We start from the raw sequence: 21541 nt of genomic DNA, 5'->3' as shown, positions 1-21541 counted from the left end.
CAGCTGCAGTCTGTAGTGATCTAGAGTAGACATATTGATACAAAAAGAAAAATGATACTACTACTATATATTTACATATAAATATATATATCATTAGTAATTGCTGTATCTTTCTATAGCGTCCTGCTAAAATGGCAGTTGACGTAAGACAATTAAAACTCACCTAGAAAAAATTTTACTTGTAGGATTTGCTGCTGGGGTCGATGTACTAAAAGCAAATCGCCCAGAAGGTCCAGGCCCATCGTTATTTCCAGGCGCCAACGAGGGGGTTGCAGCCTCTCCGTTTACTTCATAATGGCCACTGGGTGCCAATTCTAGTGTGCTAAACCACCCGTTGGTGCCTGGAAATAACGCCACGTTTCGGTGGTTCGTGATGTACACGTTGTTGCTGTTCACCTACAGAAACAATGCATTGAAGTTAGCAGTGCATACTGACTTAAACAGAGGATCTGACAAGTTTTAGAAGATTAAATACAACCCGAAACTTAAAAAGACCAGGCCTCTATTTGAGACCATAGACATAGCAGCTACAGCAACGGTTAACATAGGTCTAACGTGCATCATTATTGTTAGATATAGCGAATGCTTCACATTATTTTATCTTACCATTGGATGTTTCACCAATCATATCACCTGTTGTTGTACACTCACTAAGACCTTCAATTTGAAGGATGTCATGAATTTGATTACCTATTGACAGACTTGTGTCCCTCCTTATAATTGACATTTGTTTCCTCATCACAGCTAGAATAATTTCAGTTTTGTTTTGAAAGATATGTCCCGCAACCTTTGCAAAAGAAATTGAATAATTTGATGTTGGATGGGTCTCGTTGTTTGCATTTATGTTAATCCATCTTAAATTCTTTCATGTTTGCTATTGTTGCTACAGTCTGTATTGGTTAATCCATCACTGCCGCCAATACTTCACTTTGTCATCGCACTTAGGTACCCCCACTATATGCTGATTGGTCTGTCTGTCAAAATGATTCATCTTGCAAATAGGGTTTCCAGACTATTCTCTGACGGCAAAAGGCAGCACAGACAGGCTAAGAAAAAAAAGGATGACTTGCAAGAATATTTAGATGGTATACTAGATTACAAAATGGCATATACACATATAATACACACAGACCCATACAGGGGCGCCGCTAGGGTTGTATTCCATAGTGCGCACCATGGCCCAGGATGCTAATCCCCCAAAAAACAACAACAACCACAAACACCCATGCGCCAAAAATGTCAAATGACCGGCATTGTTCTCCCAGAGAGGAAGCTACGTATATGATCACCACCCAGGTGGGCGTATGCGCCAGCGCTGCAGGTCAGCCTTTCCACATACACACCTGGCTTTAAAGTTCACTGTCCTGGTAGCATACAGTACCTATCTACTGCCAAGGCCTGAAGGGGATGGGGAGAATATTTACTTCTGCTACACTGGCAGAGAACTCATGTGAAACAGACTGTGGGAGGTGGAAGGGGTTTGAATGCTGTCTGGCAGTATTATGAGTGGAACGTCTAAAGGGGGCCCTCTTCCCCATACAGCCTGATCTTATAGTGTGTGCCAATTCCATCAAGACACTCCACAATTTCATACTTGGTAGACACCCATGTATCCTGGATTTTGTGGCGACCGTGAAAATGGTTCTTGCAAAAGAGCTTACATGTACATTATATTCAGGGGCGGACCTGGACACTTTGAGGCCCAAGGCAAAAGATCCCGAGTCCCCCCCACCCACACACACACACTAAAACACACTTTTTTTCTGTAATAATGGGACGCTGAGGCATACTCAAATACAACAAATATTTATTGCCATAGATGACAATCAAAAAACATTAGTAAAAACCTTTGAAAGTATTACAATTATGAATGGTGTGTGTGTCTGTGTGTGTGTGTGTGAGTGTGAGTGAGAGCGAGAGAGAGAGAGAGAGAAGGCTAGGGGTTTGGGGTCTCTGTGTGTGAATATACTATGTAGGTATGAGAGTCTATGAAAGCTATGTGAAGAAGAGAGAGAGAGTGAGAGTGAGTGTGTGCGTGCGAACTAAGTGAGGTGTTCGATCTTCCAAAAAGCCGACATCCAAAACAGTAAACAGCGTCTGCACTGACCGAATAAACTAGCCATTTTCTGTTTATTTTTTCTTCATTTTTCATGGTCATGTAATAATGTTCAACCGTGAATCTTCTGGGTGGTTTATCTGCATTTTTGGGGAATTCAAAGTTCTTAATTTGCACAGGGCCTTTTTTTAACGATTTCAACTCGCTCTGCATCTCTTACGGTGTCTGTCCATAACGCAGGGTCGTCACTGATAACTGTAGTGTATCGTGTTAGGGCTACTCACGTACTGGTTTCGTTTGCAACCAAAGCTTCTGCTACTGAAATGGTGTCCGTAGCAGCACCAACAGCACCAGTGCGGACTTCGGCAGTGACAGTGATCTTGTCCCTCACGACTGTTTCACTTAGATCAACATCATAATCATCATCATCATCAGTAGAAGAATAGGCTATGTAGTGCAAGAGCTATCCAAATTACTTTCTTCCGTGGAATAATTCTTCGACTGGAAGAAGTTGGTTAATTTAGGCAATTTCTTTCTAAATTCTTCCTCCTCCCTTTTTCTTTTATCACTTCCACTCTGGAAACGTTTCATGGCTGCTGTCAATCGCTCAACTCCACACCTCACCAAGACCTCGTTCAGATAGTTGCTGCTATGGTGACAGGAAGCGGACCTGCAGTCATTTGATTTTATGATGAGTTTATGAGCAATCATGAGGCAAAATATTTGTTCAATCTTTATTATGGATTAGAATATATTGTTTGGATGCGGTGATCATTTATTAAAAAAAATAAAAAATAAAAAATACGATAGGGGGATGACGAGGCCCCCTGGTGGCCGAGGCCCCAGGCAATTGCCTGACCATGCCTAATGGCAGGTCCGCCCCTGATTATATTTAACACTTCTTGACCAAAGTCACTAACATACTGTATGTCAGCTATATTACAAGGGATCACATTTTCCCCGGAGCAACTTGGGGTTAAGTGCCTTGCTCAAGGGCATGTGAAAGCCGGGAATTGAACCGACAACTTTCAGGCTACTGCACACTAGCCCAGCTCCTTAACCACAAAACTACCACTGCCCACTAGAAAAAGACTAGAGTGCCAGGTGGTAATATGGGTACAGTTTCAGGACCGCACACTGCAATCTCCCAGAAGAACTACATTTATTGAGTTAAAAACGTGCAACGTTTTGACCCACCAGGGTTTTCATCAGGCCTGATGAGGCGAAACGTTGCGTTATGTGTTATGATTGCAGTGTGCGGACAACTACTCTTCTTTTCTTGATAAGCTTTTTTGTCCTGCACCTGGCCTCAGTGAGGTGGGATGTGCATACAACCACTTTGAAGAGGACTACAGTGTTAGGACCACCATGCCTACGATATGCCTCAGCCTCTTCTAAGTGTCTCCTAGCACTAGCATAGACAGAAGGTACTCTTGATGTTGCAGCACCCAATCAGTCGGTGGACTGTCCCTGTGGTCACCTCCAGTATTTCCACGTAGGTGGTCGACTGGTAACTGTGGCTTCTGACCGAACATCAGCTCGTATGGGGAGTGCTGTGTGGACTGGTACATGGTGGTTTTATAGGCGAACAGGAGCTGAGGGAGCAACTGGGGCCATTTACGCTTCTTTTCAGGGGGTAAAGTCCTGAGCAAGTCATGAAGTGTCCTGTTGAAACGTTCACATTGACCATTCCCCTCTGAAGGATAAGTGGTGGTTCTAGTCTTTGCTATGATGTATGTGTCACACAGGTGCTTCAACAGCTACCCCTCAAAGCTGCACCCCTGATCAGAGTGGATTCTCCTTGGCACGCCATACAAATAGGATAATCTCTCAGTTAGAATCTTAGCTACGGTTGAAGCTCTCTGATCAGGGGTGAGAAAGGCCTGGGTAAACTTTGAGAAAACATTTGGGACTACCAAAACATTCGCTTGTCCTGTGCTAGCCCAATCCAAGAGAGTAAAGTCAATGGAGATTATCTACAAAGGCTTAGTGGCTAACATATTTCCCACAAAGGTTCTGGCTTGGGTTGTCTTGCTTTAGCAACCACACAGTGCTTACACTCAGAACACCACTTTTGCACCTCATGCCACATCTGGGGCCAGTAGCACCTCTGTCATATCAAATCTGTGGTCCTGTCCACCCCCAGATGGCCGTGGTTGTTGTGTAGGCTAGTAAGCACTTCGACTCGCAACACCTTTGGCAGTAAAAGCTGCAGCACTGGATCCCTGGAAGGAGGAGCCTGGATCACTCGGTGCAAGGTTCCATCCATTTCCTGTATCTGGGACCACTGCTTTATCAACTGCGGACTTCCCTTGGTTCACTCCACTTGTCTTAACGGGTATGTGGTCGTCCCTGTCACCAAAACCACAGGTATCTGGAAATACAGGGAACAGTCCCTTGCAGGACTTTCAGGTCTCTTTTGGTTCGACCAGGGATGGTGTCCACCATACAAGATTCTGTCATCCAAGAGTCTTGGATGTTGGCATCAGATCAGCTCGAGATGTTGTAATATAGAGGGCAAGCTGAGAAACCCAGCAATGTTCCAGAGCGCCCAGTTTCACTGACTGCAGGTATTGGAGGGGATTGTTGTCAGTGTGCACGGTGAACGTGTTGCCCAGGAGATATCTGCCATTTTTTTCCGTGATTGCCCACTTGACTGCAAGGAGTTTGAGTTTCATGGCACTTTAATTTGACATGTTCCTCTCACTTGGCCGCAAGCCCCGGCTAGCAAAGGCTATTGGTCGCTGTAACCCATCCTTCTCCTGTGACAGAACTGCCCCCAATCCTGCATGGCTTGCATCCGTCTCTAAGATAAAGGGACAATTGAAATCGGCATAACCTAGGACTGGCGCTTGAACAAGCCATTCTTTTAAGGCTCTGAATCCAGAAAAAGTTCTGAAGGCAAACCTGAACGTGACTACATTCAATGTTAACTAGCCAATATTCAGATGTCTGTAATTTGAAATGTATGCAAATTAGTGCATAATTAATAAGATATTGTTAAATTACATCCCTAAACATATATTTTCAGAAAACTTGTAATGCAAAAAATTATTGTCTCTACATAAATAATCAACTAGTAAAGTTTCATAAGATTATCAAGGAGTTAAATTTTTTTACCCTATTAAAACAAAAAAAAATCAGCTAAGTAAATATGATATTCAGAATCAGCACCCAAAAATTAGGCAGAATACCCTCTTTACCAGTGTTTTCTCACATTTGCCCCCCAAGTGATAGTAGTCTTAATTATGCATTATATAAATGATGATGTCATCTAAGTGTGAAAATGGATCGTGAAAATTTGAAGACAAAAAAATCTTGTTCCTTAAGACTCTATACTAGTAAAATATGCAAAAAAAATACATTTTTACAAGAAAATCCAGCGGAATTACACAAGACACCGTACTATGATGAGAAACTTTAATCTTTACAAAAGAAACACAGAAACACAGCAGATGAAAGTTACAAAAAAAGCACATTCTAACATACTTAAGTCACTTGAAAGATAAATGACCAATGGAACTGAATGACTTACGCTGAAATAGAGTCATCTTTTTGCCTTCCCCTTGCACAATAATCAATCTCTTGGTTTAATATCTAGCATAATCTCTGCTATAGTGGTCAATTTATTTTCCTCCAGTGCGCCAATTATACGGCCAAGTTTGGCATTTCTGCCCTCTGACTGGATAAAGCGTCCCAATAGCTGATAGGCCTGTTCATAAAGTCCCTCCCTTTCATATTCATATGCCAAATTGTCAATAGCCGACCCTTTTAGGGCACGACACCCTTTCTGTAAGGTTCGTCCAACTCTCTTCCAGTCCCGCCCAATATGAGCTGCAAACCGCTGCTGATCTGCAGGAGTCAGCTGTCGGTCTCCTAGAAACATGTACACAGAACATACACACATAAAGAGAAAACATTTGTTCACACATAGATTTAAAAACACCTAAGACGGCATAAATCTGGGACACCACCGGTAATCCCCATAACAAATACAGCCTGTGTAAAAGTAGCCTGTGTAGGTGTGTGTACATGACTGTATGCAAAATACCATGATAACAGAATGCAGTGTCTAATATATACCTAATGGTAATATTTTCTTAGGGTAAGTTAAGTTAATGGATGACGATACAGCATTTTCCCAAAGCTCTTTCCCACAACCCTTAGTGGACACTGAAAAGTGAAGCATTGCCTTTTCAATGTATTCATTGCAGCAGCACCAAAAAGATTTGCTCTCTGGGTCCCCCTACAGTTAAGGAGCGCAATAATAAACAAACTAAGGGCTGTCTTTTGGGCACCAGCGCATGGCGTAAAGTTTGTTTTTCACCCGCGCAAAGTTGAATTCGGTATTTTGCACGTTTATTTTTTTAAGCATTGCGCCCAGGGGTGTGGCAATTAACAACCTAGGGAGGGTCCTAGCGCGTTGTCTAAAAATCGCTATCATACACCACCTAAACCTGGTCAGAAGTCAATGGCGAGTTGTTCATATGCTATTTTAAGATAATTGCGCCCACGGGGGATGTTCAGCGAAAATAGGAGACACATGGAACAAGCGCCTGTTGTTAAAGGGAATGTGAGATGACGCTCTGATTGGTTTATTGCACGTTACGCCCAAACCACACCCATGAGTAATGTAGCTACTTCAGAGCACCCCATTTTAGATTTGCGTCGGGCGCAACAGTCATTTATCCTGCCGGTAAAATAGCAACAGCGCCCAAGATCCGCCCACAAAGCTACTGTCTTCTACTGTTGGACTTACATAATGAATATAAAATAAATGCATTTGTCTTCACAAATTATAAATGAGCCCCGTTTTTGGTACCATTACTTGAAGAGAACTTCTTCAACAATGTATAACAAATTCAATATTATAGATTGCTTCAGGTCATATATGGAACATAGACTCTGGTACATTAGTGCACTTTCAGATTTCCATTTTTTTACTCTGACAGATGAGTGTGTTTGTGTATAGGCAGTGATGCACTGCTGTACATGCATTATCCATGTATTGGAATACAAGTATTTACATTAGAGAATTTCACACTCTAATGTTTGAAAAGTAGTGCAAAATGCTCAATACATCTGGTGAGTTTCACATGCTGATCCACCCCAGTTATTCTTACCAAAAACTCTCTCCTGAAACAGAAAGCAATTGTTGGGTACTTCCTTTATGCGTAGGGTCTGGCAGGCATAACTCAGCTCCAGTGCTTGCTCCAGCTGTGTGATTTCATCATCTCTAAGTCTAACAGGCTGTAAGACAATACATTATTCATGCATTACAAGGGTGAAACACTATACAGTGCCCTCCACATTCAGCTCTGGTAAATATGAGTAAAAAGAGGTATGCAAGTATATATATAAATCATCTCAGAAATAAAATCATCTTGAAAAAAAAAAAAAAAAAAAAATGAGGAAAAACCCAAACTTTAAGGGAGGCACATTTATTCTGAAAATGCCCATACTGTATAGTATAGTATAGTATAGCCTGCTTGGAAAGGGACCTTTGTCTATCTTGCCCCTGCACACAGTGGGGAGGATGGTAAGAGAAGCATTTTGGGGTCACTAAGTCTAAAAGAATATCTGAAGTGACCCCCAGCATGTATTGCCTGTAAATCCAGTTCTATGGCCAGATGAAAAGAAAATTGAGCTTTTTGCCAACAAACATTGGGTTTGGCTTACATAGAAAAATGGGTATACTAACTACAGAAACTCATGCCTATGTGTAAGTATGGTGGAGGGTCTGTGGTGTTCTAGGGCTGTTTTTAAATCAAAGGTCCTGGGGACCTCATTAATTAGGGGTGCCTCTATCAAGACATTAACTGTGGGCCATGATTGAATTATCCAGCAGGTCAAAAAGTATGCCCAGATTCATGCAGAAATTACTGAACTTAAATCTAAGTTAATGTTATTGATCTGAACTCTGAGGAGAAAGCACAAGACCGAACCTAGGAATCTTTAAGATCTGGAGGTATGTATGAGCTTTATCATTATTTATCATTATATTAATGCTGTTTTGGCTGGCTGAGGTGTCTCTTGACTGGACCGAGTGGATCTGTGAGATCTGTCGCTGCCCCCTGGACTGCTGCCCTACTGAGCTGCTGCTCCAGTGTCTGGTTCGAGAGATCGGACTTGGACACAGGCTCTTCTGTGGGGGACTTGTCTCACTGTTTTCAATGGAGATGTCCACCAAGCTGTCTGCCTACTTTTGGCTCTGCTTGGATAGAGCAGGTTGTGCGAAGTTTCACACTGGCTATTGGGACTTGATGCTGTTTGAGTTTCACCGAGCTGCTGGTCTGTGGGCTAGCTTTTATTTGTATCCCAGAAAAATCTCCAACAGCTGACTTGTGCTTCCGGGGCCCTCCAGATGACCTAGCGTTGGACAGATGGCCTAGCCTGGTTGGACTGTTCAAGAGCAACACGCTACAGCCAAATGTTGCTTGCGGTTTGTACTGTGTTTCCCATATATTGACTTATTTGTGGCGGCCCACCACAATATCAACATTGACCACCACACAATGATTATCAATGTTGTACTATTTCAATTGGATGGAATTCTTTCATTGTAGAGCTATGTGCACCTTTGTAAAGCCTCTACTTGTTTCTCTGTCTCTCAACGAATCTACATGCATGTTTAAAGGCAACATTAATAATCCTGCAAGGCATAGAAGATGACTAAAAGGCTAAATTGTGCTTAAATCTGGTTAGGGACCGTTCGGTATTTATGGAATAGACCACCGAAGGAAAATAGGGGAGGGTCATGTCTTTTTATTCTTTGTTGAGGGGAGGGTCACCCAACTTTTTTTAGTTTAGGAGGGGGGGTCACCCAACTTTTGTAATCATGAAAACAGCAACATTTCAAAGTGGCCTGTTTGGTGTATATTTTTCCATGTAGCTCTCAGTCTGTCTTCACATTTCGGGCACCCCTCTCTGCACACCACGTTTACCCCTCATTTCCTTTTTTTCTTGCAGAGTAGCAAGATAAAGGCCTCGCGCTGCGGCTTTCGTAGAGACTCAATGGAGACTGAGGGACATCTAGGCACTAGCAAAGGTTTCTAGAGGGAATGTGATTTCTGGCGCCATATTACATTCTCTTTCGTTCCATAGCTGTCAACATTGAACATCGAAAATAAGGGAGATGCCCCGGGTTTCTCACCCAAAATATGGGAAAATGCCAACATTCGTCCCCATTAACGTCGGAAGAGTTGCAGTTGTAGCAACAAAGTAGCCTACTTTATTCACGCCTAACAGCCTATATTACAGTAATTTGGTCAACTTTACACAGCCCTAAAAAGGCTACATTTACCTTTGGCTTACTTTTAGTATACAGTGTAACGTTAAGCAGCGTGCATATTTAACATTAGTAAAGGGTCGCAGTGCTTTGTTCTATTTGCTCCATCCATCTGATCCAAATAAAAAATGTGTTCAATAATCCAATTTTCAATTTTTTTAACTGATAAGCAAATAGATAATTGCTGCTATTTTCTAAATGTGTCATTAGTCACACAAGATAAAGAAAAAAAAAGAAACTGGATTGGAAACAAGTAAAATTCAGTTAATATTGGATTTTTGCCTTTTTTCCCGTTTTTGTTGGGGTGAACCATAAGCGTAGGTGGGTGACCTGATACACATTGGCGCGCGGTGTTGGTGATCACATTTTATCAGCGGATGTAGAGATGGAGGGCTATCAAACACAGTTCAGCTTGCATCAAGGTGCCAAGCGATTGATAATGTCAGCTCGAGATCGGAACTTTAGATGCAGAGGAAGACATTGCTGCATCCTGACACTTATGAGTACGTGTGTAGAATGTTCATGTTCTGGGAGGCTTTGGAGACCTACATGATCCAATGGACTTGAGCCATAGTAGCCTAGCAATGTAGGCTATTTGCTGTTGAAATTAATAAATGGATAAACTGATAAATTAGGCATACTCACTGTTGTGCCTTCGTTTAGCCTAATGAAACCTAGTCTAGCGTAAAGTGTTAAATAAGCAAAACTGTCCCATGTCAAACAGTGCTTGGGGTAGCCTGTATAGCCTAGACTGACGTCCATGGCAAAGCATTCTGCTTTGGGGAATTATTTGCTATGGCATGGCATGGCCATGGTTTTCAAATAGATATGTTCAACATAGGCTGAAAGTTATGTTTAACGTGCCATCTCCCAAAAATTGGCAAAGTTTTAGTTATTAATCTCTAAAGTAATGAGTCAAAATCACGCACAACTTCAGGCAGCGCTCTCTTCCACCATCTAGCCTGGCCCAGCTAGATGGTGTTCTCCCCCTGGTGCTCGTGGTTCAGTCCAACCAAAAGCTCAAAAAAGGAAAATTAGAAAATTGACGCATCATTTCAATGTTTAACTTCTGAACAGAAAACCGTACGGTGCTCAATTGAAAATCAAAATATGCAACATAACCCATTTACTGTGCCGTCCTAAAGAATGGATAACAGATTTTTAAGCCTATTTTTATATTTTTTCATGTGAATTCTGCAAATAGAACATAGCATTGCAAAGCGTTACACGGACCGTAAAGCATACTTGTGCTTTATTCATCCACATCCAGCTCCTAACGTTTTGACAAGCATATCTACCAATTTACCTTGTTCCTGCCCAATCTCTAGCTTTGCTGTCTCCATCCTTTCTGTTTTTGTTGTTTGCAAAAATGTATAGTATTTATTGGTAAACAGCAACAAGTGCAATTTGTTAATCGATGTCATTCTCTCTCCTGCGCAAACAAAAATGTGTTACCTAGCCTAGTGCGTAATTCTGCTTCATAAAGTTGAACAAATACATTTGGGTATTTCACAGAAAAATATAATTAGCCAGTTTATGGTCTACAGTGCAGAGTTGGTATGTTATGGTAGGCCAACTTGGAGCTAACATACAAACAGGGGAAATTCTTTCTCTAGTAGCTGAGTAGCCTGATGGTAGGCAGGTGCGCACGTAGACATACGGCCGAACACTATGCAAGCGCCAATGAATCGTGCTCTCACGACAAACACGCCGTTAAACTATGTTAACAGGTAAATAGGTTAACATCACTCTAAGTTCGCCTTTAAGCAAGGAAAACGATTTGAAGACATCTGTTTCGTTGGAAGGGCAAGGGGGTAGCAGTGTGCTGTGTATTGGGGGTCAGTGTGCTGTAAGTATGTTGGGGATGTGTGTTGAGAAGCTTCCTGATGAAATAATGTGCTGTGTATGTAGGGGAGAGGGGGGGGGTACTGCAAGTATGGTGAAGGGACTTACTCTTGCAAGCAGAGTACTGTATGTATGATGTATGCGAGTGATGACAGTGAAGATGTGTGTGTAGGCGGGAGGGGAGTGGAGCAGTGACTGTGTGTGTGTGTGTGTGTGGGTAGGTGGGGGCAGTGTGCAGCAAGTATGTAGAGGAGGCTTACTGTAGCAAGCAGTGTGCTGTATGTATGTGAGGTGATGACAGTGATGATGTAAGTGTGTGTGTTTTTTGTGTGTGTGTGTTGGGTATGGGGGTGGAGTGGGGGGTGGGGGCAGAAAGGCTAGGCAATCAAGGACATGGGTAGATAGATGGAGGAGAAATCAAAAATAATAAATAAAAAGTTATATGGAGATGTGCAAAAGTTGGAGAAAGTCAGATAAGTGTGTGTGTGTGTTTTGACGTGTGATGAAATAAGAAAATAAGTAAAAGGTCTGTAGCATAGGGAGAGGGATGTAAAAGTGCTAAAAGTCATGTAGGTGTGTGTGTGTGTGTGGGGGGGGGGGGTCATGAGTGCTGAGGAGTGAATGAGTGCAAAGTCAGTATAGTGTGAGTAATACTTTTTATTATTGTTCATTTGTTTGTTTCCTGTCTTAATGTCTGTGTACAGGTACGCTGGCAAATCCATTTTGTTTCTATATTTGTCAAGTTTTTCATTTGTCTGTTTATGTCTTGATGTCTGTTTGTGGAGCACTGTGGGTTGCACTCTGTGCAAAAAATTAGCTATATAAATGAATGTGACTTGATTTGACTAACTTTGAGATGCTCTTTTATTGGCTACGGGGGTTAACAGAGAATGAAAGGAAAACAATGTAGGGTCTATTTTTAGATGCTAATGAGTGTAAACCTTCATTGGGGACCAAAATGTGCATTCCCTTACCTTTCCTCCAGTAAGTGCCATCTTCTGAGGAGTCTTAGCAAGATGAAAGAATGTACTGACTGCATAAACAGTTCTTCTTTATGCCCGTTCTTTACATTTACAGAAGTAAAAATACTTTGCCTCCCTGCAGCATAAAAGTATGATATTATAATCAGATATAGTCAGATATTTTGCTATTTTGGCTGTAGTCACACTCATTATCTTCCAAAAATAGACCCTAGGGCTCTGTGAAAACTGCTGCCTTTTAAGATATCTAACTGGGGAGCGAGGCTGCAAGTGTGGAAACAAAACAATTGTTTTGCAGTCTTCTAAGATATCTTAGATTTACTGAATAACGGTCGTTTTTGAAGGCAGCATCGATGCACACTTCATGCTCCCCATCACCTATAATCCTTCGCGGCAACATCTGAAACAGCTGTGAAAAGTAAATAAAGATGGCGGATGACATTGGTAATCTGTTGAAATGTGATTTGTGTGACATTATTAAGTGTGCTTGCAAAGCAGCACACTTATTGTTCTTCTTAAGTTTTCTTCTTATTGGGGGCCAAGCAGCGAAGCTGCGAGGCAACCCATAGTGATTCTATGTGTTATTATTATTATTATTATTATTATAACGAAACGCTCATAGGTCATAAAGTTTGTCCGATTTTGACGAAACTTGTCGCAGATGATCGTCAGACCATGACTCACAAACGCATTGCTTTTTGGAGCCATATTCAAAACCTGTCGCCTGTCGAAGCCGCCAAACAGGAAGTGAAGAAATATTTCAGTAAAGCTTTAACGTATCAAAACCAAACTCAGTACATGGGCTCAGGACCCAATAAGGAGCTCAATACATTTGATGACTTTTGACCTATAGGTGGCGCTATAATTAGCAAAATTACATTTTGGCCTGTAACGGGTAATGTGTTTGAAATTAAAACTTGCTATTGGTGTCTGTTAATGTTAATGTACTAGTGGTGTCTGTCGGAGGACCTAAGGATGACAGATGTGATTTTGTGACATCAACATAATTGATCTGGCCGCCATATTGGATTTAATCAATGTAACTTAAAAGTTTTCAAAGGTCACAAAGTTCATCCGATTTTCATGAAACTTGGCACTGATGATCTTCAGACACGTGCCCATATTGATAACCCGTCGCACGTGGTAACCAATCAAGTTTGGTGGCGAAGCCGCAAAACAGGAAGTGAAGTGATATCTCAGCAAAGCTTTCGCGTATCAACACCAAACTCAGTACATGGTCTCAGGACCCAATTAGGAAGAAGCTCAATAAATTTGATGACCTTTGACCACTATGTGGCGCTATTATCACAGAAAGGGGGCTCATATTTCAGCAATGCTTTCACGTATTGAAACCAAACTTAGTATATGGACTTGGGACCTTATCCTGAGGACACAAAATAAATTTGGTGACCTTCAACCACTAGGGCGGCGCTAGAGTAACACAAGATTAGGTCATATCTCAGCAATGCTTTGACGTATCAAAACCAAAACTTGGTTCATGGACTTGTGACCACATCCTGAGGATGCACAATCAATTTTGCGACCTTTGACCACTAGGGGTGCTATAATTTGCAACACTTTCTCTTATCGACACCAAACTTGGTATGTGGACTCGTGAGTACAACCTGAGGACGCACAATACATTTGGTGATGTTTGAGGTATGCGTATGTGTGGGGGGCTATTGGGGTGTGTGGGAGAGGAGGTTTATCTGTGTATATGTGTGTGTGTGGGATGGGGGGTTAATTGGGTGTGTGTATAATGTAACAACATTGGGTTGCCATGACAACTCCTGCTCAACTGCTTGGCCCCCACATTGCTGCGTGCAGCTATATTTGTTCTTCTTCTTATTATTATTATAACAAAACGCTAATTTGCCGTTGAACCATACAGTAAAAAGTTGGGAAATTTGGCACATTGATTCAGTACAGTCATATGTTTAATTTATCAAAGTCTCAAGTCTGCACTTCGAGTGCTCTAGCGCCACCAACATTTCAAATTTTTTATTACATCTATGCACTTAACGTTTGAACGGTACACCAAATTTTGAACATTAAGGTATATTTGGAATCCTTGGATGAGACCGAACTCAACGCAGATGTCAATTTATGATGTAAACGTAATTGATCAGGCTGCCATATTGGATTTAATCAAAAACGCCTAAAAGTTTTCAAAGGTCACAAAGTTTATCCGATTTTCACGAAACTTGACGCAGATGATCTTCAGACCATGACTCATGAATGCATTGCTTTTTGGAGCCATATTGAAAACCTGTAGCCTGTGACAACCAATCGAAGCCGCCAAACAGGAAGTGAGGTGATATCTCAGCAATGCTTTCACATATCAAAACCAAACTAGGTATATGGGCTCAGGACCCAATCAGGAGGACGCTCAAGAAATGTGGTAAATTTTGACCACTATGTGGCGCTATAATCACAGGAAGTGGGCTCATATTTCTTCAATGCTTTCACGTATCGAAACCAAACTTGGCTCATTGACTCGGGAGCACATCCTGAGGACATACAATAATTTTAGCGACCTTTGACCACTAGGGGTGCTATAATGTGCAACACTTTCTCGTATCGATACCAAACTTGGTACCTGGACTCGGGACCACATCCTGAATAAGGACAATACATTTAGTGACCTTTGACCACTAGGGGCGCTATACTTAGCAAAACCTTCTCGTATCGACACCAAACTTGGTACATGGACTCGGGAACACATCCTGAAGATGTACAATATATTTAGTGACCTTTGATCACTAGGGGCACTATAATTATCAACACTTTCTTGTATTGACACCAAACTTGATATGTGGACTCGTGACTACAACCTGAGGACACACAATAACTTTGGTGATGTTTGAGGTGTGCGTATCTGTGGGGAGCCATTGGGGTGCGTGGGGGAGGAAGTTTATCCGTGTATATGTGTGTGTGTGGAACGGGGGGGTTAATTGGGTGTGTGTATAATGTAGCAACATTGGGTTGCCATGTCAACTCCTGCTCAACTGCTTGGCCCCCACATTGCTGCTTGCAGCTATATTTATTATTAATATTATTATTCCAGTCTCCCTAATTTTTTGCCAGCTCCTGTGCCTAGGCTCTTTGAGACAGAGACACCGTTCCAACTTTAAAACGTCGGGCAGTGTAACTTCCTTGAGAAGATGACGTCAAGTGGGCGTGTCGTTCGTCCGCTATATTGGATTGAATAGAAAGCAAAACTAAATTTTCACAGGTCACAAATTTGGTCCGAACGCCACGAAACTTGACGTACATTATCATTGGACCAAGCCTCACAAAAGTTACTAGAAGGATTTTTGATTTTCGAAAGCGTTTGCCTGTTACAGCCAAATGAAATTGGCGGCGAAGCTCCAAAACAGGAAGTCGTCCATATCACAGGAACACTGTCACATATCGATACCAAATTTTGTATGCGAATTCGGGACTCCAATGTGAGGGTGCTTGAACTAAAAAAAAAAAGAAAACATTCCAAAAGTTTCCAGCATTTGGCAAACCACCCATCCATATTTGGTAACTATCACCTTTCACATTTGCAGTTGTACTGCTATCACAATGCCTTCCAAGTATGCACAATGTCTCTGGGCAGCCTTGCCCAATCATGAAATCCTTGCTCTGCCATGGGATAGTATGGACTTATGAACTGAAATAGCAAGGAGAACAGTAGCTATATATATCTTACATGATAGAGTTGTTTTCACATTGACGGTATTCAAATTAAATTTTTCCTTATTGTTGCAAAAGTATGCAAATTCATATGTTTACGGGAAATTAGGTTTTACTGGGTTGTTTTGTTGTAAAGACATGCAAGGCATTCTGGGCCATGTAATAGACAAACAGTGGTCGGCAGCGTTAACTTGATTTCCATACGTATTAATATGAATAGGTGTTTCTGTAAACCTAGGGACTAAGGGGAATAAACAGCCATCTCTGTTACAAAAACGACCAGGTAATCGCTCACTGAAGAGGAAACAATGATAAAAACATTGTATTCCTCAAAGCATGGATTTGACGACAGTACAAGCCGGACATGTCACGTTAATGTTAAATACATCTGAACGCTAGGTGGCAACGTTGTATTACATTTCACATACATACGGTGACATCATTAGAATTATGTGAGCTTCACAAGTAAGGAAGGTGCAAATATTATGTAATTTATAATGGGAAATTATTGGAAATGTTATTTCTTGTTTATTCTAATTGCAAACCACACACATCCATTCGTAATCACAAGTACACATTTAATACTGAAAGACTCTAATTTCGTTTATTTGATGTTGCCCCTAGCAACCCTGGGTGCAGCCTACAGTAGTCCAGTTTCAGAGTGACGAGTTCGTGGCCAAACAAGTGCCCAAAATATTGGTTTCCATGTGTAGAACTGTGCTGGATCCTTTATGAAAGTAAGTGTTTTATAGAGTTACAGACATGAGTCATGTTGTAGCGGTCAACATAAATGTGCCCCTTCTGTTATTAGAATGCTAAGCGGAGAAGCATGCTAAGCAGAGATTAAGTATCATTAATTTCTTGTGTGGCTAGCTATAGGGAGGAGATGTATGTTGCTAATTGGGATTTATGTTGTTTAGCGTAATGTCATGGTCATTTAATATGAGATGCTTGCACTGTAACCGTCACTTGTAACTTTAGGACTGCTATTTTTTTTACTAACAGTAATTCACGAAGCACTTTAGCCCTAAAAGTAGCACCTAAGTCTGTGACAGCTTAAAAGAAGTGGCGAGGACTCCTAACGCGATGTTTTGAAATGCGTCTATATTGTCTACAGGAGCTAACAATCGCGAGGGAACTTGCATTGTAGGCATAACTAAGGGATGCAATAACACCACCAACAACCAAAACTAGCCTACTCATTGTCAACATGTACATTAAATGTTTCATGTGAATCAAATTAAAATGTTTTCTTTGCAAACGTAGGCATATGGTGACAGATTAATTTAATAATGCTGCTGTGTGAATCACGGTAAGCACGAATGAAGTGGCCACTTCTTAATGGGACCCACTGTATGGAAGTGGGCTGCCTGATTTACAGACGGTGGTTTAGAGTAATATGAAGTATTCCTTTATTCTGAGATAGGCTACATCAATAGGCTCTCAAAACAACCCCAGGCTCACAAAACAATCCCAAACAGACATAAGGTCTTTATAGAGCAAATCCATAGATTATTTGTCAAATAAACCAGTAAAACATAATTTGTCGGACGGAATATATAACATTCACACTCATAGCTCATATTTTTTTTAAATAAATCAGTGAAAAAGTATCCTGACAAACAAGCAGCTTTTTAATCCCTTGGTCATATTTCATAATTTCAATTCCTCTGTAGGTTACCTGATAGCCCAGTTTGAGAGGCGCAAGACGCGTGACATTATTTATTTTTGCAGCCAATCACTGCTGTCATTTTATTTTATTGATTTGATCTCAGTCATAGAAGCTAAATTCGAAGGCAGGCCAAAGGTAAAATCCAACGAACCGCATTCAACCCGCAAGCCAATAGTTGAATAGCCCTCTCCTAGAGCTTTTGAGATATTGTCACTGCTCCAACACTGAAAGGCACTGTTACAATGCCTGGATCAAGCCAGGTTCAGCATAGCGTATGCCACTGTATGCTCACGTTGGTGACCGGACCAGGGCAAGCACACTTTTGCAGTTCCCGCCAGAAATGCAGTCTAGTTTTGCTTACATTTGTAGATTTGATGCAAGACATAACACTTTACTATCTGATTATACCATTGCTGTTACCATTGATCGGTCTGGTCTGATATATGTGCCGCTCGTCAACCGTTAGCCTGCTAGCTTATGTAAGTTCGTTTAGTTTAACGTTCCGGCTTTTGCTAACGTCATACCGTAGTGTTAACCAAAGATTCTAGAGTGCTACGCTCATTTTTAAAAGATGCATTTAATCCAAAGTCATGTCTAGTGAGACATCTCTCTATTTAGGAAGGGAGGCAGCAGGCAGTTGTCTTCCGTTTCAAACAGAGCCTTTGTTGTTTTTAGACTGGAATTTTCGTTTTAAATATAGGGGTGTCAATAACTGTGCATTGCATGTTTTGATACAAAATCTTGAAGATTATTTTTAATACATTCATTTTAGTTATCTTTACCAGGCATGCCAATGAAAGTGCAGGGTAGTGTATTTGCATTCTTGACAAATGGAACAAAACATGTCCAGCAATTGTAACTGCTGCCAGATTTAATGATTAACATATGTTATATTTATAAATGTTATCATGAAGAGTTGATATTTCAAATGTATTTAACACAATTATCCTCAATTTCATTTGCTCATTTGCTCGTTTTGTGAAACGTAATGACTTTTCACTATAAAGAGGGCACATGTTACCCCGCTGCTCATTGAGCTCAACTGGCCTGGCATAAAATTCAAGTCACTGACCCTAGTTCTATTCGTCTTATTCACCCGGCGGCCAGAACGAGGCTACTGGATACATTTGCCATTTGACCTCAGTCCAACAGATGGTGGTAATGCACTCCGTTTGCGAACTGCCAAAAAAAGCTCACCGAAAAAGAAGGGTTCGCTGGCCTGTTCTTCTTCAGTGAGTTTTTTTTGCCAGTTTGCAAACGGAATGCATTACCACCACCATCTGCTGGACTGAGCACATCAGTGCTCGACATGAACATCAGTGGACAGCTAAACTATTACAATGATTAAATTGTATTACTCAGCATGGTTGCAGGATGCTTCCATGAGAAATACTTCCCAAAACAACAGTAATATAAGGATGTTATTTAGGGGTGTAAATCACAAGTTTCATCAATATTCAATATTCTAAAATGTGATTATTTTCGATACTTCAAAATATGTAGCGATTCAATAGGGTCTGTTGTAGCGATTTACTGGGGTCTGTTAATTTTCATGGAGTGAAAAATGGCAAATATTCTAGGCTTAATTACAGGCAAAATACTGAACATTGACTGTGGAATCAGGTACTGTAGGTTACACAGAATTTGTTCTCTTTTCCGCCCTAAAACCTCCTGTCTTAGCTAGATGCTTTCGAATTTAACATGGTTTAAACTCATATGTTGCAGAAGTTTTCTGTCACTGTGAAAGGAAAATAGCCTATTTGGAATATTCTGTGGTCCTGCTGTTCCTTTTACGAGAACAATTTAACTGACTGATCAAGTTTTCATTAGGCTATTGAATGCTTTAAATGTGAATGCTATATACTTAATTCACCATTAGCTAGATTAGCGTGGTTCTATACGCAGTTGTCATCTAACTGCAGTGCTTTGGAGGCTATTCAAAGCATTTCACATTCATCACTCAGTTGTGGTGTAGGCCTATGAGGCCTTGAGTGATCGCTGTCCTTTAATGTGTCTGGGACACGTTTTACCTCCATTCTGTTTTTGTTGATGAACAGCACCGTCTTTAAATTCAGTTTTCTTACTGTTGTAATAAACGACATACGCAATTGCGTTGTTAAAGTAAGGAATTGTTTTCACTCATTTTCTTGATATTCCCACAGAACGTTACATTAAAAAATGTTGGTTACTATGTCTATGACTAGTTCGAACTTTCTTACTGATAGGCTCATAGGTGGATAATTTTAATATTATACGGTTCAGGATGATCAAAATCAGATGGCAGCGCCAGCGTCAGCTGAACGAAAGCTTAGGCTACACACTAATCAAGTCCACAGTTCCGTGTTAAAACGTCCTGCTGAAGTAGATCTACTGAAGCATGTGCAGTGAAAAGGATCCGTGGTCAGGCATGCCCACTCGGCGAGTGAAACGCGCCCCTTATCGAGTGAAATCCCCCCCTTCTCTGTTCCCACCACAGGTCGGCGACTCGGCAGAGGCTAGCTGGCTGTTTGAATTTTGCGGCTCTAGCTAAACAGCCAAAACAACAGAGTCATCGGTTTGGTCTTGTCCGGTAAGTGTAATGTATCAACTTTTTTTTTTGTCTATTGTTGTTAAATACGTCTGAGAGAGCTTATCATGTTGATTACAGACAGACAATTTAGTATGGTGAATATTAATTGGCTAACAACAGACATAAAGACAGCGAATGTTACATGCAAGGTGCGATTTGCCGGGGGCTATGGGGGGACCCCCGTCTTGATATCCTCCCATTTATCCCCCTCTGCTCCTCATATTGATTTAATGCTACTTCAGTACATAATAATCTGACATCAGAAACACAGCAGCGCTCGTGCTGCTGACACAGTGGCTGCGTGATGACTAGTTAATTTGGCCTTGATCATGCAGGACATTTCAGAATGTCGACTGTACTTAAACTCTTGAAATCTAGCGATCTTTAGTGTCAATACATCAGAGTAGGCTATTCAGTACTGACAGACGGCGCATATTTCTGAACGTCGTCAAACACAAAAACATTGTAGAGTGGGAACTTGGCCAGAGAAAACAGCGCAGAGCCAAATATGAAACACGTTCAGAGCAGCATATCGTCCTATTTTACAGGACCCGCTAATAAAACAACAAAAATAACAACTGAGAGTGATAGCGCAAAAAAATGATGATGTTACGCTGGAGGTTGGTGCTCATGTAAGCCAACAGGACGATTCCCAGCCTCATGATAAAGAAAGAAACGCTGAGGTACTTGCTAGCGACTCATCTGAAACGCATGTGGTAGGAGGGCGCATTGAGCCGGTGCGCTTTGCTAAATGGAGAGAGGGTCGTGAGTGGCTTGCTGTCAGCACAGACGGGTCAGTCAAGTGCCAAGCTTGTTCTGACATCAGAGATTTAGGGCCACATACACAGGAGAGGCTTCATATAGACCAAAACGGCAAAAAAATTAAATGACAAGATCAGCAAGCATGGAAAATGTCAAAGCCACATCAAATGCATTGAAATTTTACAAAAACTAAAAGAGACCGCAATTGAAAAGGCAGCTGAGAATAATGCAGCTCTGTGGCGAAAGCATCATGAGCATCGTTTAAAAACCACAGAGTACTGCATTCGCACAGCTTATATGATCTGCTACACTGACCTCTCACTCAAAATGCAGCCACAGCTGGTTGAACTGCAACAACTCAACAGTTTCAAATAAAACCTGTCTTATCATTTACATTAGAATTCCATTTGAAGGGGAGTCTTGCATTTTTTTATTCCAACTTGCTGAGTTGCAGTCGTGCATTGGATCGGCGATTTGTGACACTCTGCTACAGTGCCTTGAGAACCAGGGTATCTCAAAAGACATGTTGCGCTCCAGACTAATTGGGCACTATTTTGGCCGATGAAAGGGGTCGCCACACTCCTACGTGAGGAGGTTAACCCCAACCTGATTGTCATTCACTGCATGAATCACAAACAAGAACTTGCCGTCCATGACACTGTAAAACAAATTACGGATGCAAGTC

At 41.4% G+C, this 21541-nt stretch overlaps 1 protein-coding gene across 1 annotated transcript in view; it reads right to left on the bottom strand.

Annotated features, from left to right (window-relative positions):
- Positions 1-5462: 5462 nt before the first annotated feature.
- tradd (tnfrsf1a-associated via death domain) overlaps positions 5463-21541 on the bottom strand; it is a 56249-nt gene continuing 40170 nt past the window's right edge. The window contains exons 5-6 of the mRNA XM_048263489.1: positions 7180-7306; positions 5463-5932 (exon numbers count right to left, since the gene is read on the bottom strand). Coding sequence (XP_048119446.1) covers positions 5634-5932; positions 7180-7306 — 426 coding nt within the window. The 3' untranslated portion in view covers positions 5463-5633. The remainder of the gene's footprint in view (positions 5933-7179; positions 7307-21541) is intronic.

The sequence above is a fragment of the Alosa alosa genome, chromosome 14, assembly GCF_017589495.1.
Source record: "Alosa alosa isolate M-15738 ecotype Scorff River chromosome 14, AALO_Geno_1.1, whole genome shotgun sequence".
NCBI classification, from domain to species: Eukaryota; Metazoa; Chordata; class Actinopteri; order Clupeiformes; family Clupeidae; genus Alosa; species Alosa alosa.
The sequence above is the reverse complement of the archived record's forward strand: the minus strand, read 5'-3'. Positions and strand labels throughout refer to the sequence as shown.